Raw genomic sequence first — 17,781 nt, 5'->3', positions numbered from 1 at the left:
TCTTCCATCAGGAATTTTAGCATACATTTAATGTCACACGACCACATAGTTGCAAAAAGTAACTGGTAGAAAACTCATAATGAAATTCCGTCATTTTATTTAAAAACCTTTGCATGACACATGCATGCAAAATGTTTGGAAATATAGCCTACAAATAATTATATACAGAAACCTTTTTTACCTGAAAAAACTAGTGAGTGAGTAAGTTATATTTGACACCCCTTTCAGCAATATTCAGGCAACATGATGGCGGGCAAATACACTAACATATACATTGTGAGGAATTGAACGTGGGGTTCAGTGTGACAACAAAATGCTTAAATCATCGGGCTACATTATCACCCCTCTTAAAAACTAGACTGAGTTAGTTTAAGGTTAGTTTTATTTTGCTTTTAGCAATATCTTGGAGGGGGAGTCCAGAAATGGGCTTCACACATTAGGCCCATGCGGGGAATCAAATGCAGGTCTTTGGCATAACAAGCAAATGTTTTAAGCACTAGGGTACACTACCACCCGTCTTAAATTCTAGAACATTTTCAAGTGAATTATGACTTTTTATATCAAAACCTAAATAATATAAGATTCCTTTCTTCTAAAACTTGTATGATAATTTGATTATAGGAAAATCTAGGTGATCATATGTTTTTGATCTTATACATTCATCTGCAAACATTCATGTCATCCTTAAAACTGCCATTAGCAACAGTAAGCCAACACCTTCTTGTGACAAGCAAACTTTCCAGTCATCATCTGTTTGAGAACCAATCACACATTCCTGAAATGTTTTCCTTCCGAGAGATCAAGGTTTAAATGTTCAACTATAATCACTAACAACAAACTTATTTCTGCACTGAAACAACTGTCTTTGAAATTCTGCCATGTCAAACTGACTGGAAAAGTAAATATTATCTTTCATTTCCAAAGGTAACTTAATCTATCATTTGAACAGCCTGGGAAGAAATTGGTATTTGTTTTTGAAAATTGAAATAGATATATCTGTCAAATTCAAGGTGATCTACATTTCTTGAGGGTACAGGTTGAAAAGTATTGAACAATCTCCATTCAGATTCAATCAAATCAGTTCAAAAGTTCTCCAGCTTTTTCAAACAGGTAATTAGTAGTGTTGTAATTCCTGCTGGAGGGTTTGGGCACAAGAAAATACAATGTTTGATTTAAATGTACAGATGTGTATATTACCTATGAGGAAAAAGCTAATGCAAGAAATAATCTTCCTCTGCATATGTGGAATCTAGAGCCTGGTTTGTTGATTAGTTCAAAGAAATGTCACAGTGTTTCAATTTTGAGAAATTCTAGTATGTGATCATCCTATGTCAAACTTACAAATTCATTACAAGTTTTCTAAAGAATAAACTGCTTCAATGAAGTGCCTACATGCAGAGACCCAGACAAAGACTATATTGGCGCATGTATGGATAAGAAATATGCAGGACAGGGAATAATATAGAAAATGTAGCAGATATGCACCACAGCAAATGGCATATGGTCTTAGAATCATTTAGAGATGTATTTATCTGAAAAAAGTATTGTTGTATTGTTTATTGAGCTCATTATACAAGAGAAGTAATTGTTTGTTCCATATATGAAATGAAACTGACACTCCACTCAAGATTACTGACACTCCAGTAAATTCCATTCAGTACTCTAAATGTACACTTACGGTTATTACTCCAATACTGAAAACATATGGAGTATATTGAAATGTTGAAACGTTATCTACAGCCCCGTACAAGGGGTTGAAATTTGTTGCTTTTTCTCCATTTCCCTTCTTAGAATGTAAACTAGTAATATATGGAATAATTTGCTTAAACTCATGATTCATGTTTAGTAATAATGAATAAATGTTTTCAAAACAATGGAATTTGGAACCAACATGATCTATTCTGATGGGAACTGTAATCCCTGATCAGTGATTGTTTTTTTACTAAACCATGTCCATGTTGTCATAAATAATCTACATTTTGCAGAGTCATAAAAATGATTGGACATGCCCTGTTATTGGACCCGATGCAACGGACATTTTTTCCCCTCTCATTATCCATTGTTAGGCAATGACAGGTGTTTTATAAAAAGTGCACTGTGTGCAAATTCCATCACATATGAGATGCAGAGTGATAACATCAATGGCAGAGCTCCAAAACAATCTGCATCCATTGTCCAACATGACTAAAAGTTGATCAGTCATTAATAATTAATCCACTGGCCTATTTTCCTGAAGCTGTTTACACAACAGGTGACGAAGAGGAGACCAGATCAGAGTCGTTCAGGTGTGTCCAACACTGTTAGATCTGTCACTGGTCATGCATGACAAATTAACCATCAGCTGCACGGCAAATTAACCACAGATGGATAACAGTCTTCGTTCTTGTGGCCCGACAAAGAATCCACAGGCTTTCTTTGAAAATGTCAAGGTGCCTTTTCCGTTATCAATTATTAACAAACGGATGACAATATGTGTTATGTGTTGTGTTATGTGTTGACAAATGCGTCTAGTTTGACGAGTTCTCATGGTTTATCCAATTTTACACTCGGTAGATAACTAACACCAGTTGGTAAGCAATTGTGCAAGTGTTGATTTCTTAATGGAGCGTAATTTAAACGTCTGTGGACTGAGCTGATATGAGAAAAGCCATCACACGCCTGTATCTGAAGGGGGCACTCAAAACTGATTGCAGCTTTGAATTCCCTGGAACAAATCCATGTAGACTTTAACAGAGAAAGACATGATGAAGTCCCGTAAAGTGGGGATGAGATTGGCTCTGCACTTACATTGAGACCACACGTGGCCACAACTGAGTCATTCAATTAGTTTGCACCACACCACAATTAGATAAGCTGAGAAAATGGCTTTTTATCATTTGTTTTAATTTCTGTCATGTTCGAGGATAAGTGAGGGGATGTGGGCATAGAAACAGTTTAAATCGCTTTCATGTTGTCGATTTCCTTAGCAATGAAACTCATGCAATTTGCTGACGGGTGTTATAGTCGTGATTCCTCTTCAGGAAGGCGGTTTAGCAAGAAATGGATAAAAGCTGTGTACTGAGTGACAGAAATTAACAAAATATTGGATTTCTAGATTTCCAGCTGAAACTTGGACTAATTTATAGAAAAATATGACTGGCAGTAAAGCTTTTATATGTCAGGTCCCAGTCCTGACAAAAAAATTTTTTTTTTCTTTTTCATGATCTTTATTGATTTCAGTTCCATTATTCAGAATATCAACAGCCCATCCAAACACTGGGATCCATGATTCAAATTGGAGACAAAAATACACCCTGAGATATTCAAATTGATGCTATTTTCATGACTATGCACTGAGTTTTAAGGAAACTATTATTGTCCTAAAGTCTCAGATAAATATCGTGTCTCATAATTTGATAAACAAATATATTCTTTCTTTTCATTTTGGATAACTGTGGTAGGATTATCCATGTCTGTTAATGATTTATTAAATTCTTCAATCTCAAATATTGTGATGTAGTGTGGACAGAGCAAGGATAGAGTGTTAGCCTTGCGAGTGGAAGGTTGTTAGTTTGATCCTAGGTTGCATTATACCAAAAGGAGGGGCGGTGGGGTAGCCAAGTGGTTAAAGCGTTTGCTTGTTATGGTGAAGTCCTGGGTTCGATTCCCCACATGGGTACAATGTGTGAAGCCTAATCCTGGTGTCCCCTGATGTGATATTGCTGGAATATTGCTGAAAGTATAATAAAACCTGACTCACTCACTCGCACTCATACCAAAGGATATTAAGATAAAGTTATCCTGCTCGGTGCTTGGTATCAACAGAATCAGCAAGGTTTGTTTGTTATTTAACACTGAACTCAACATTTTATATATATTGTCATTCTGTAAATAATGAAGCAGACGATCTGGTGATCAACAGCATGAGCATCAGTTTATGCAACTGGGATATGATGATATGTGTCTACCAAGTTAGCAAGCTTGAGCACCTGATCCCATTGGTCACCCCTTACAGGCATGGGTTGCTGAAGGCCATTTCACAGGTCAGATCAAACAAGGGTAGTGAGTGAGTGAGAGTGAGTGAGTGAGTGGGTGGGTGGGTGGGTGAGTGAGTGAGTGAGTGAGTGAGTGAGTGAAGGAGCGAGCGCGCGCGTGCGTGAGTCTTTGTTGTGACCAGCAAACACTTAAACCACTAGGCTACCCCACCATCTCCAGTATACTGTGTCTGTCTGAGGCAGACACAACAAACTGAAGCAAGGCATTTCAGTTGCATTATGGGCATGTTTGTCAGATCCTCAAGCACACACAGGCACAAACACACATGCACACAGACAAAGACCAACAGACTGACAGACAGACATATAACGCACACATATCTTGATCAGGACATTAAATCCCATTTCACCTCGTCAGACCATAAATATTGTCATTACAGGTCACATGTTCATGTTTATTCAGTATATTCAACATGTCCGCACAAGTCACAGGTAAACTGGGTGGAAGGTTGGGGATTATATGGCAGCTTCATGCAATATTCTCAGGTCCTTAAACCCTATAGGAACAGTGTGATGAAAAATATCTCAAATTCACTGGTCAACAGTTGGCCGGCAAACATCAGTAGCTTTAAAACGTAAAAACATTTTATTACACAGCGCAGAAAAGTGAAATTATTTAACATTATACTTTCGAAGTTTGTGTTTCACTGGACATGACTAAAATTTCCAAAGTGAGACTGAAAATATATGAAGGTGATCCATTCTTGGAACCTGTTATCTGACTGGTGCAAGAATCTGTGCATCCTTGATAATGATTGGTCAGTCAAAGTTTATTACTTAAAGCTGACCATCCAATATAGATGCCATCCATTTGTCAGGAAGGGAATGATATACGAGTATCATATGACTGTGGTGAATTTGTGTTTTAGATATTTATCACTTGTCTTGGTAGAAAAATTAATTGAATATAACACTTGACACAATGTTCATGCCCCACAATTCCCTCATTCTTCCAAGTCCATAAATCAATCTTTTGCACACATTCACACACATTCACACACTCACATACACTCTCACACAATGTAACAATACATACATAAATGCTTCAGCTATGTAAAAATATGTATAAGACGTGAAACTCTTCTGAATATTGCAGAAATTCTGCAGTAATCAAAACACAAATACTAATGAATTGTGCTTTTCCCTAACCCTTGACAACTCATACCCTACATACATCCATGAAGATTCAGGTAAGAATTGGTCTTGAGCAACCCATGTTTGTCATAAGAGACAATTAACTGGGCTGATAATAAGGTGGTTCACTGACTGGGTTGACACGTCATCGTATTGCATATTGTGTAGATTGATGCTAATGCCGTTGGTCACTGGATTGTCTAGTTCAGACTAGAGTATTACAGACTGCTGCCATTTAGCTGGTGTACTGCTGACTGCATTAAGCAAGACTAAAAAAACTCTCTCCATAAGAAGACATGACATTGTAAATCACAAAACCACACTCAGGCATGAAAATGTCATGAAGTATTCTATATTCATTCTGGAGATCAAGATGGACTACTACCAATATAAACCTTCTACCACCTTCCTCAAACTCAAGTCTATAATTCCTCAGACCTAACAATCAATCTCATCATATCATCCCTGCATTTCAGGAACCGTACAAGAAACCATTCCAGTCATTCTGACACAGGAATGGGTTGCATATTTGGGATATACCATTCCCCCAAATCTTGGATCCAGCTTTAGTCCCTGATGGCTGCAAACATGTCAGACATCTAGCATTTCACTTTATGATATTAACTTTTCAAAATGGAAAGATCATCCTGCAATCTGATACCACTCAATTTTTCAGACGAATGAATGATGTATATCCAGACAGTCTTTTTAGTGTTATGAGGCATAATTATGTCTAAAAGGATGGAAAATATTTGAAACTCAAAATGGCATTAAATAGGAACACAAAAAGAGATTTGACATATTTTATGAACCATGCCATACCCAATGAAAGTTTAAAATGTCAAAACTGTGATAAAAATACATGGAAAAATATTCTTGACTACATGATTATAAACCTAGAAAGTGAAAAAATCCATATATTTACTGTGTGGGTTATGTTTTTGTGTCTTTTATGAATGATCATTCTTGTGAAAAAAGGCAATGACTGATGACTAAGGTGATAATGTTTAAAGGACAATCTCTTTCTCTGTCTCTCTCTGTCACACACACACATTCTCATTGTCCTTCTTTTTATCATACATTCTCTCTCTCTCTCTCTCTCTCACACACACACACACTGTAACAACATATACATACACACTTCAGCTATCTAAAAATATGTGTAAGAGGTGAACTCTTCTGAATACCACAGATATTCAGCAGTAAACACACACACACTAACACACACACACACAGTAACACACACAGTAACACACACACACACACACACACACACACACACACAAACACACTAAAACACACTGAAACACACTAAAACACAAACACTTTCACACCCATAGTTGCTTAAGTTCAAGATGCTGGTGACTGCTACAGTAGATAAGACAGTAATTTTAAGCCCACATCTTTTCCATCTTCCTCTCCATAGATATACCATAGATACAATGGTTTTCTAAAGCACTGTCCCAAAGTTCAGCGAAATAAACATCTAAAATGTCATTGGTTAAAATAAATATTAACACACTTTAACATGACACAAGATATAGGTACAAGTCAGAGACAATACAGGACACTTAATAACTGTTATACGGACGGGCGGGTACACACAATTAGTTAGTAGTGAGATTAGTTAGCTCAAAGCGGAAAAGTGATAACTGGCAGTTCTTAGCATCCAGCAGTTTTTTTACAACTCCACAGAAAGATCTCCATAGAAACATTTAGCGCGAAAAAACATCTATTTACAAGATGGTATGACAAGAGGAATTATTTCAACTTGTAACTTTCTTGTCTGTTTAGTATCAGCATCAATTTCATCAGTTCAAGCCTTTGGTATATGTTTTCATAATTATTTAGGTGTTTTGATATCTTTCTACAATGATTTGCAAGAACAAATACTCTTAACTTGTTTGACTGAGCTTAATAGATTCACGGTCCTTGTAAAGGTTTTAAAACGTTTTAAGTTAGTCATGTGGGAGACATTTCATGGATTGACGCATGGGTTTTAAAAGGGATGTGTGGTTCCTTGTATCTTTTATGTCAACAGCTGCCATGACTTTGCATGTGTTTGTGATGGATGTTACAGGGGGAATAATTTCATAAAAACATAGTATCATCAGTATTACATAAGAACCCATATGCTTATCGAATATAACAATCATAACATATATCCTGGTTGCATCAGATACTTGGAGTGGTAGGGTGGCCTACAGGTTACAGTGTCAGCATTTCATGCCTACAGGTTTTATTCTCTACACAAGTATAATGTGGAAAGCCCCTTTCTGCTGTTCCCTGCCATGATATTGCTGGTATATTAATAAAGGCAGCATAAAACCATACTCACTAACCCACTCAGCAGAGAGTTCTTACTCTTTCAGGAATGGTTTTGTTGCTTTTACTAATGCACAGTCTTAATTAGCTCATGTGGTACAGTTATGAAAACTATATGTAACTTTAAAGAATACTTCATAATATTATTAAAGTCATTTTGTAAAATAATGACACATAACTGGATTTAATGACACAAGGGTGAATGTTTTCAAGTGTCCAAAGATTTGATTTTCAATATGATTGTCATCGCAACCATTTCATGTTTCACGTCACAAAAATTTCATAAGGAGATTATTGGTTGTATCAGTTATGCAACACTTCACTCACTATGATTGAGTGGTTTAGGAAGAAAAGTAAAAAAAAACAGGATAGAGGGGATTAGTCATGGTTATTTCCGTTGCAAGTGCTGAAATTAAACCTTTTTGTGGCGTGACAGACATCAGAAGTTGGTCATTACAATAACAGGCTTTCACCAAGTAGTCCAACTAAATGGTAAAGGCAAGGCTGGAACTGACATCTGCCTCATCAACCTCCTGCAGGTTCATGGGTCTCTGAGACTTCTATTTCGGGGAACTATTTCTCATTTCTGTTGGTTAATCCCTGTTGGGATTTCTGAGCAGAATGGATTCCTTGTACAACTAATGAGGGTTCAGCCATTTCAATGTGTACTACAAGTGTCTACCCTTTTAATGTGATGAGTTTTGTGTCTGATGCCAGTTATTTGCACACAGGATTTCGATATTTTACTTATGTACAAAATATATTTCGGTTGCAGAATGGAATGCTTTATAATGATATTATTGTTTATGGTCTTGAAAGAAATAAAATAAATTGGCAATTGATTTTATTGAGCTTGCTACTGCTAGATGTGCAACAGCCTATTATTGAAGCCCAGTCACTTGTCAGTGAGCAAGGAGACAAATAGGTGAATAGGCATATAGCTAGTAGGCAAAGCTTTGCATAACAAGCATGGCATGTAAATAGCAGGTGAGTAGGCAAAGTATGGCATGCAGATAAGTTGGTTGGCAGGCAAAGCATGGCATGACATGTAGACAAGTAGATGAGTAGGCAGGTAAGGAAAGCATTCAGAGAAGTAGGTGAATAGGCAAAGCATGGCATGACATGCAGACAAGTAGATGAGTCGGCAGCTAAGGTATGGCATGCAGACAAGCCGGTGAATAGGCAGCTAGCCAGGAAAGTCAAGAAGGCCAGCAATGCATGCTGTCCAAGATGGGCTTTTTTAGTTTGTTCGTTTTAAACATTTTTCATTCATTAAGAAAAGGATTGGGCACAAGTTATCCAACTTAGAAAAGCCCTCTCCCAATAATTACAGAGTTCATCTTACAACAGTGTACACAGTAAGTTTCAGGAAAGATGTATAGATCCTGACAAGACATAGGCCTAGGATGAACAACAGATGAACAACAGATGAACAACAGATGAACAACTGAGAAAGTGTTTTCTTTGAGACATATAGACATGTACACATTTGAACACATTCTGGTTTTCAGTAATTGAGAGACCTGCACTGCTAAGATAAGATTAACACCAATCAGCTTTCTATTGTTAACAATATTTTGACACGCTATTTTGCTCATAGATAGTCAATTTAGAAAAATGACATCTGAGATAGTCTGATTCATTATACAGATATAGATTTAGCTAATGTAACAGATATCACCTTTCAGGACAGGCATTGAGATAATGAACCAATATCAATGTGTCACGGAAGAACTGCAATAATTATATAACACAGATCAATGATGATCAGCTCATAGATATTGACAGGTTTATTGACTTTCACCATTACTGTTCAGTCCACTGTCACAGAAACATGGAACTGAAATCGGTTTTAAGCCAAGCTGGCGATTTATTAGACATGCCAGTTGACTCTCAAGGAGGAGTTTTTCTAAATTCTAACAGTGCTAGATTTCTAAACTGTTAAGTCCTTGGGGAAGGTGATATTGATGTTCTCGCCACAAAATACAAATTAGGCTACACACTTTGTAGGTTAACTGATTTGTTTTGGAATTTTGAGACCAATGGTTTAAATGTTATTACTAAAAGTATGATAAGATTTAGGAAATATATATTATGTATTATTAGATACAATAAAACTGTATTGACATTAATTATAAACAGGATTATAACATATAGCTAAAATGGGAAAGGAAAATATCAAATCCTTCTTCCAAATATTGGAGTCATTCAGTGGTGACACTGATCTTGATATTGATATAAACACAGAATGCTGACAATAGCTGGCAACGGTTCCTGCCATCACCACATGCTGCTGACAATTCCTGGTAAGTTTTCCTACTCTAACTATATAAAGTTGACAATGGCTGATAACAATTCCTACCCTACCATAACTACACGATACTGACAATTCCTGGTAACTTGTCATGCCATAATCATGCACTGCTGACATTTCCAGGTAAGATTTCCTACCATAACTGCACAATATTGACTATCCCTGGTAAGGTTTCCTACAACAAACACAAAATGTTGACTATTCCTAGAACATTTTCTACCATAACTGGAGTATGTTGACAGTTCCTGGCAACTCTCCCTGCTACATGCTACATACTTACAATGTTGACAAATTCTTGGTAACTGATCATCTTGCGTGTTGGGTCGGTGGCCTTGACCTCCAACACTTCCAGCGTGTGCCGGTCCATCTCTGCTTGTATCTGTGGATGTTGGAGGAGACGACGGAAGTCCTCCACATCAATCTCGCCATGATGACCTCGGTCATACTGAAACAAAGGCCAACAAATATTTATTTTATATGACCAGTGATGATGAACGTTTCATCATGAAAAATCAAAGTGGTCAGTTTTAAAAATTTGGAAATGTAATTTGGCTAATTACAGTTCATTTTGGCTCATTGCTGTTGGATACGTTCGTTGGAAGAAAACAATATTCTAAATTATCAAAAAGCATCAGTTGACTACAAGATGCTGTCAGCATAAAAGGCTGCATCACGGAAAATTTCAAAAGTTTCAGAGTTAATGCTGTAGAAACCTCAACTCAGCTGTCATCATGAAAACGAAAATTTAACATCATCACAATAACACTTCATGACTAATTTGTATAGCAGGATGAAAAGTAACTCAGGATTCTGAGCCTACACATAAACATTTATCTTTTCTTTTATTCCTGTTCAGTCAGCAGCCATGTTGCAAGTTTCTCAAAGGGAGACCACTCTCTCCATACTCTAGCCTTTAAGCTATACAGCAGATATGAACTGGATAAGTACTGATGTCCCCACTATCAGTCATTTCATTGGTTTTCACAGAAACTCATACGTAACATTTAATCAATCATATTATCGATCGTTAACTAATATGGTAAATAACTTGGTGCCGCTGACCATGAAATATGCAAAAGAGGCTACAAAGAAAGAACTAATTTTAATATAATCCATACACCACTGCAATGCCTATTTGTTTGGTAATAATTATCTAACTTTGTCAGTGAGACAAGGGTTTCCTGGTGCAAGCAAACAAACATTGCAGCAACTCAGCACACACTACATAATATATGGGTCAGTACCACTTGTATTCATCGGCGCTGTCTAAAGCTGCTCCAACAAATGGCAATATGATTCCATCACAACACATTGAGCGGGGTAGTCCAAGCTCACTCAGTGAATACTACACCAGAGCCAGAAGACTTTAATTTATGCATAAGTCCACTGTCTATACACCTAAAGGGCCTTTTTACTAAGACCTGGGTCTTCAAAAGCACTAAGGGACTGGTAAATCACTAATTAAGGTAACCCAAGTTGAAAGTTAACCTAATGGGTTAATCTAATTAGGGTTAACCTTAGTAAACTTTATTATGTAAATGAAATTATATGGAAATTGTACAATATCTGAGCCCTTTTTTTATCCATTTAAAATATTAGCATAATTAATGTCATGGTGTTAACTTGCAGAGATTTTATCTGTGTATTGAGAAAAAAGTGTAAGAATTAAACAGTAATTATGCTTTTATGCCTCTTTGCCAGTACAAGGAGTGATAACTCAATATGTCTCTATAGTATAGCATATACATGGTATTATAACTCACATGTGTGCAAAGAACGATTCAATTCAAAATGTCCTTTTTTAGAGGGAGGCGAGATAAAATATCAAAGATTTCATGATTACCTAAATTAGAAAAAGTAATATATTCTAAATACAGTAAACTGAACAAAGACATCAAAGGTAGTTGGCTCCAAGTAGTACTTGACTTTCGACTTACAGGCCAATCTGTTGAGCATAACATGCACATTTGGGATGGTTCTTTTTCCACCAACATTGCTACTGTTGTTGGGGTGAGTCCCATCTGTAATTCAAATTCAATCCTTCAGAGTCAGACACTTAATCACCTGCACAGTCAGCCATCTAACCCACTCAGCCACTACAGCTTTCACAAAAATGAAAGTCTGACAACTGGTTGTCTAGACTACGGACTTCGTGTACCCGTCTGTTAAGTGCAAATTGGCACATCTCCCATGTTATTGTGCATTCACAATCAGATGAAGTGTGAAAAGTGTGATTAGTTTTGACTTGACCAAAACTAATTTAGTACTGGAGCCAAGTGGGGATTCAAACTCCCTTCATGTGTCACACCATACATAATATGTTTGACCATCCGCCTACAGTGAATTAATCAAGCATCATAGCACCCAATGAGCTTGTTTTGACTGCTATATCCCCCCTGTTTATTGGTTTCATTACCTGTGCTAATTCTTGTTCATTGTCCCAGACCTATGAAGATATAGGTTAGAAGTGATCTTCAGCAACCCATGCTTGTCGTAAGGAGCGACTATCAGGATTGAGTGGCCAGACTCAATGACATGGATGAGTGAGTGAGTGTTAGTTTTACGCCACACTCAGCAATATTCCAGCTATATGGCAGCGGTCTGTAAATAATCGAGTCTGGACCAGACAATCCAGTGATCAACAACATGAGCATCGATCTGCGTAATTGGGAACTGATGACATGTGCCAATCAAGTCAGCAAGCCTGACCACCCGATCCTGTTAGTCGCCTCTCACGACAAGCCGCGTCGCTTTTTATGGCAAGCATGGGTTGCTGAAGGCTGACATGGATGACACATGTCATGGTATCCCAATTGCATAAGATTGCTCATGCTGTTGATCACTGTATTGTTTGCTCCAGACTTTATTATTATTTACAGACTGCCGGAATATTGCTGAGTGCAGCATGAAACTAAACTCATTCTGAGTCCAACTGCCTCATGCAGTTGTGTGCCTTGTATATATACTTCTCATCACTTGGCTGTGGCCACTTTTATGTTGAAGACAATGTAAGAATCTACATCAAAATGTAGCTGTACGCAATATACATGAAGTTGTCCTCCATAAAGTTAAATATTTCATTACTGACTCACCAACTTCTAGAATGCCAATCAAAAATTCATACCTTGGGAGTCCCTTTATGACTTAAGACTGCATACCTCTACTTCCTGAAATATGTCTGTTTACTGTCTGATGACAAAGGTACACTGTGACTTGCAAATTATACTTAAAGGGACACTTTGCCACAAACCTGCTACCCATGTTCAGTTTGAGCCTAGAGTTTGTATTTCATATCCTTTATATGTCTAACTTGGGCATTCATATATGACTGAATTAATAAACTCCATAAAAAATGAGATAAACAAACCAAATAAGCTACAATCAGTTTGGGTGGGACTGCCATTAAACTCAAGGGGAATGTACCTTTAATTCAGTTATGACGTACTGGTTGTTTCAGACACTTCAAACATAAATAATAAAGCAGTTCTGTCCATGGTTGAATAAGGTCCGTGTCTTCAACCATAAATTATTTGCCTCATCTGGGATTTCAATGCTTAAAGTCTGAAAGTGATGCCAAGACGATAAATATATATGATGTAACTTCTAAAATAAATGGCTCCCTGCATCTCTGGCTACAGTAAACGCCACTGATGAAACCCACCATGTTAATTCTCCAGGGGCTACATCACACATCAGTGATCGAACACACTGGAAAGTTAAGAATATCTTAACTTACAATGAATCACTGATTATCTTGCCCAAGAGAGCCATACTAAGAGGACTTTTTCACACGTTCATCATTTCACACATCTTTTCAAGACAGATCATCTGCACTTCTGTGTTAAATGTAATAAATGTATATAATAACTGTGGACTTTTTTCAAAATAAAAAGTAGACGATATGGCATGATTGTTTCAATGAGTGCAGCAGAGTAGAGTTTGATGGAATAATGAGTGAATATTATTGGCCTATCTGTGTAAATCAGATAATATTTGGTCAGAATTTTGAACGTTCTTATACAAGAATATCTGCAAACTCTCTAGCATTTGACCTGAGACTTGTGCATATATTACCCATGCCATGCTCTGACTAGTTTCGCACCACCATATTGCTGGAATATTGATGACAGATTTCACATAATAAATAATGGAATAAAAACCAGTTAAAAGTCGCAAAAATAGGTCTGAATACTAAGTATATCATTTTAAGTGACTTTCTAAGAATGGAATTTCCTTCAGAACCTTGATGGAGACCCTTGGATCCTAAAATTTCAAACTTTGTTCTCTCTTGGTGTTGTAAGCTCTGGAATTGGCAGGTGCCCTAGTCATCATCACCACTGTAGATAGACACATGTTGATAGACATATGAGACTGTAGACACATGTATACGTCCAGTAGTGTTGTAAGTTGTACAAGTCCAATCAATGCTGCATTCATAGGCGCTAATGAGTTCTGTGAAAGCTCAATACACTGCATGGCATTGAAGAGGCAGTGCTGTAGATAGCCAGAGGGCTATGGTACATCACACAAGACCTGTGTAATAACTATGGTTGACAAGTGGCACGGTGAAGATGCCTGTTATGCTAAGTAATGTGTGCTACTCATGAATGTAAAATGAGCTCTGTAAAATGAGTTTTCTGTATACTGTTTCATGATATGGAACAAACAGTTAGAGAAGATAGACACAGTGCTCAGGCACGTTTGTTAGATGAAAGTTACTACCCACGGGTTAGAGCACTTCTTTTAATGAGAGGAAGACAATGATTTCATATGAATACACAATACCATGTAGAAAGAGGTCAAATTCAACACACGTTATATTTGGCTAAACAATTCCTCAGTAAAAGGCATTGTGTATTCATAGCTTTCAGACCCTTGAGAATCCAGGTTAGAACTGATCTTCAGCAATCCATCTTTTTCGTAAGAGGCGACTAACCAGATCAGGTGGTCAGGCTTGCTGACATGGTGGACACATCTCAAAATCTATCAATAGTGTAGATAGATGCTCATGCTGTTGATCACTGAAATGTCTGGTCCAGACTTGATTTGGCGCCATATAGCTATAATAACGCTGAGTATCGTGCTGAACAACGAACCAAATCATATACGTTTCAGCCATGGAGGCTGTGCTTCCTCATACTTGTCAAAGTATGGGTTATAGATTGCAAGCTGACCTCACTCCTGTTGAAGTTATTGTGGGTGAGTGGGTTAGATCACTGACTTTGTGTGCTGGTAACAAGGTGCCTCACAAAGAGAGAGTGTGTTCAAACTGAACTGATTGATGTATAAACCCCCCAACTCCTAAACTAAAATTGTTCTTAACAATGAAAAGGTTATACCAAATAAAACACATATTATAATGAGTTGATCTGCCGGCTAGTAATTACATCTTTGCCGTAAACCGAGTGACAGAATATCATAGTTTATAGCGGAAGACTAAGTTAACTTATGTCACCATAGTGATAATGTGTGCAAATAAACCCAAAAATATTTGCACAAATTTATATAAAAAATAATCTCAAATCATTTGTCAAGAAATACCATAAATATATATGGGTGTCTTAAAAGTGGACCTTATGTCACCATGGTGATAATGTGTGCAAATAAACCCAAAAAATATTTGCACAAATTTATATAAAAACTAGTCTCAAATCATTTGTCAAGAAATACCATATATATATATGGGTGCCTTAAAAGTCCTTTTTTGGACACTTATACAGTGGAAGCTGTCAAAACCAGTATCTGTCCAATCCAGCAAGCTGTCCACACCCGCACAAAATCTCAGTCACTTTGGTGTCTTGTACATTTATCATCAGCTCTACAATCCGGCACATTGTCTAAACCAGATAATTTCTTCAGTCCCAATGAGTACCGGTTTAGACAACTTCCACTAGTACTGTACTACTTTTCTATTATACAAATTTCACTTACAAATGTGAAAAAAAAGTGAAAAAAATGGACAAAAATACAATCAAGTTGTCCTCACTATCCCATATAATACAAAAACTAGGAAAATGTTTCAACACTCATGACTCTTTAAAAGTTTAAAATTAGTAATCTGAAAAAGGCTTTGAACATTTCCTATATGTCAAATTTCAAGCTCAAATGAAATAACACCACCATCGTGTATATTGTCAAGGTGATTCATGCCCAATCATAGTGTCCCAGCTTTCAGTGATCAATATTTGAACACTACAGATGCAAACATAAATGGCTTATTCAGTACATATCTTTTTATCAAAATGAAAAATTAGAAAAAGAAAAATCCATCAGAAACAGAGCAATCAGGCAAACAGCAAATATATGTTATTAATATTTCATTTTCTGATAGTGGTTACAAAATGGTAATAGACATTTACGCTTAATTTGTATTGCAACTTTCTCTCCCATACTAGCCTTGACAGAGTGATTTTGTTAATTCAGTGCACAACTTGCTCGACTGATGCTTGAGATCACTTAAAAATACACATGATTCAGTTTCTGTTACTCATTCACAGCCTTAAAATTGAGATCTTAAGTCAATTTTGAAGAAATATTTTAAAATGTGCAAACATCTTTAGGATGACTGATCCAAATTACTCGAGTGTATTGTTTCTTTTATCTTTTTGATCAGCTTTTTATCTCTCTTTCCAGATTTGGTTGATCATGGAACTATAGTACCAACTGCACAACTATAACACTGCTAGTGAAACAATAAATGTACAAATGGCTGTTGTATTTCTCACTGTACAACTAGTGGGACAAGGCGAACAGTTTGCACACAGTTTACAGTGGATGAGTGAGTGTGATTTTAGTGAGTGAGTTAGTTTAGTTTTACGCCATACTCAGCAATATTCCAGCTATATGGTAGCCCTCTGTAAATAATCAAATCTGGACCAAACAATCCAGTGATCAACAGCAGGAGCATCAATCTGCGCAACTGGGAACCAACGACATGTCAACCAAGTCAGTGAGCCTGACCACTCAATCCCGTTGGTCGTCTCTAACCCTACATTCAAGCATGGGTTGCTGAAGACCAATTCTACCCTGGACCTTCAGGGGTTACACATGATTTTATGTTGCTTTTAGCAATATTAAAGCAGTATCATGGTATGGGACACTAGCAATGGGTTTCACAATATGCCCAGTGGGGAGTCGGTCTTCAGGATGAAGAGCAGATGCTTTAACCAACAGGCTTACCCACTGCCTCCACTTACACTCAGAGTCGGGCGGTGGGGTAGCCTAGTGGTTAAAGCATTCGCTCGCCACGTCAAAGACCCAGTTTTGATTCCCCACATGGGTACAATGTGTGAGGCCCATTTTCTGGTGTCCCCCGCCGTGATATCGCTGGAATATTGCTAAAAGCGGTGTAAAAGCAAACTCACTCTCTACACTCTGTCTGACAAAGACTAAAAGGGGAAGGGGAAGGTGGTGTAGTGCCACTGACATTTGGACAGTATATGTACTGGACTGATTGGTCAGTTTGTCCTTTCCTGTCCCTCCCTTCCTTCTGGTTTGTCCATGCTTTTGTCCCTATCTGCCAGCTTTCTCCTATCTGCCTGTCCCTGCTTTTAAAGGCAGATGAACGACCAACAAACTGTTTTGGCTGGCAGTTCTCAAAGACATAATATGCTTAGTCATTCATATTTTGACAAGCTTGACATGTGCACAACAAACAGTGTTATACAGCATAATGTAAGTGATAGGCTGCGCTGGCTACTCAAAACAAATGATTTTCATTGGATAATGACAGAAAAATTTAAAAAGCTTTTTTGGGTTGTGAAAAACTTGGGAGATACAAAATTTGGTTTGTGAACAGAGAAAGAAAAACACATACAGCAGAAAATGATACGTGTCAAACTAATGCACCAGTAATCTTGACATTGGTAAACTTTGTCTCAGACATATTCGACTATGATCTATAGAAATATTAGACTATTTAATAGACGCACAGCTGCGCTCTGCTTTGTTGTTGGAGAACATAATGCTTTTCTG

General features: G+C 37.3%; 1 protein-coding gene across 1 annotated transcript in view; it reads right to left on the bottom strand.

Annotated features, from left to right (window-relative positions):
* The window catches only part of LOC137284779 (rhomboid-related protein 2-like), a 104,063-nt gene that overhangs the window by 25,155 nt on the left and 61,127 nt on the right, over positions 1-17,781 (bottom strand). The window contains exon 3 of the mRNA XM_067816758.1: positions 10,088-10,252. Coding sequence (XP_067672859.1) covers positions 10,088-10,252 — 165 coding nt within the window. The remainder of the gene's footprint in view (positions 1-10,087; positions 10,253-17,781) is intronic.

The sequence above is a fragment of the Haliotis asinina genome, chromosome 5 (genome assembly GCF_037392515.1).
Source record: "Haliotis asinina isolate JCU_RB_2024 chromosome 5, JCU_Hal_asi_v2, whole genome shotgun sequence".
Classification (NCBI taxonomy): Eukaryota; Metazoa; Mollusca; class Gastropoda; order Lepetellida; family Haliotidae; genus Haliotis; species Haliotis asinina.
Note: the sequence above shows the minus strand (reverse complement) of the source record. Positions and strands in the feature narration are given on the sequence as shown.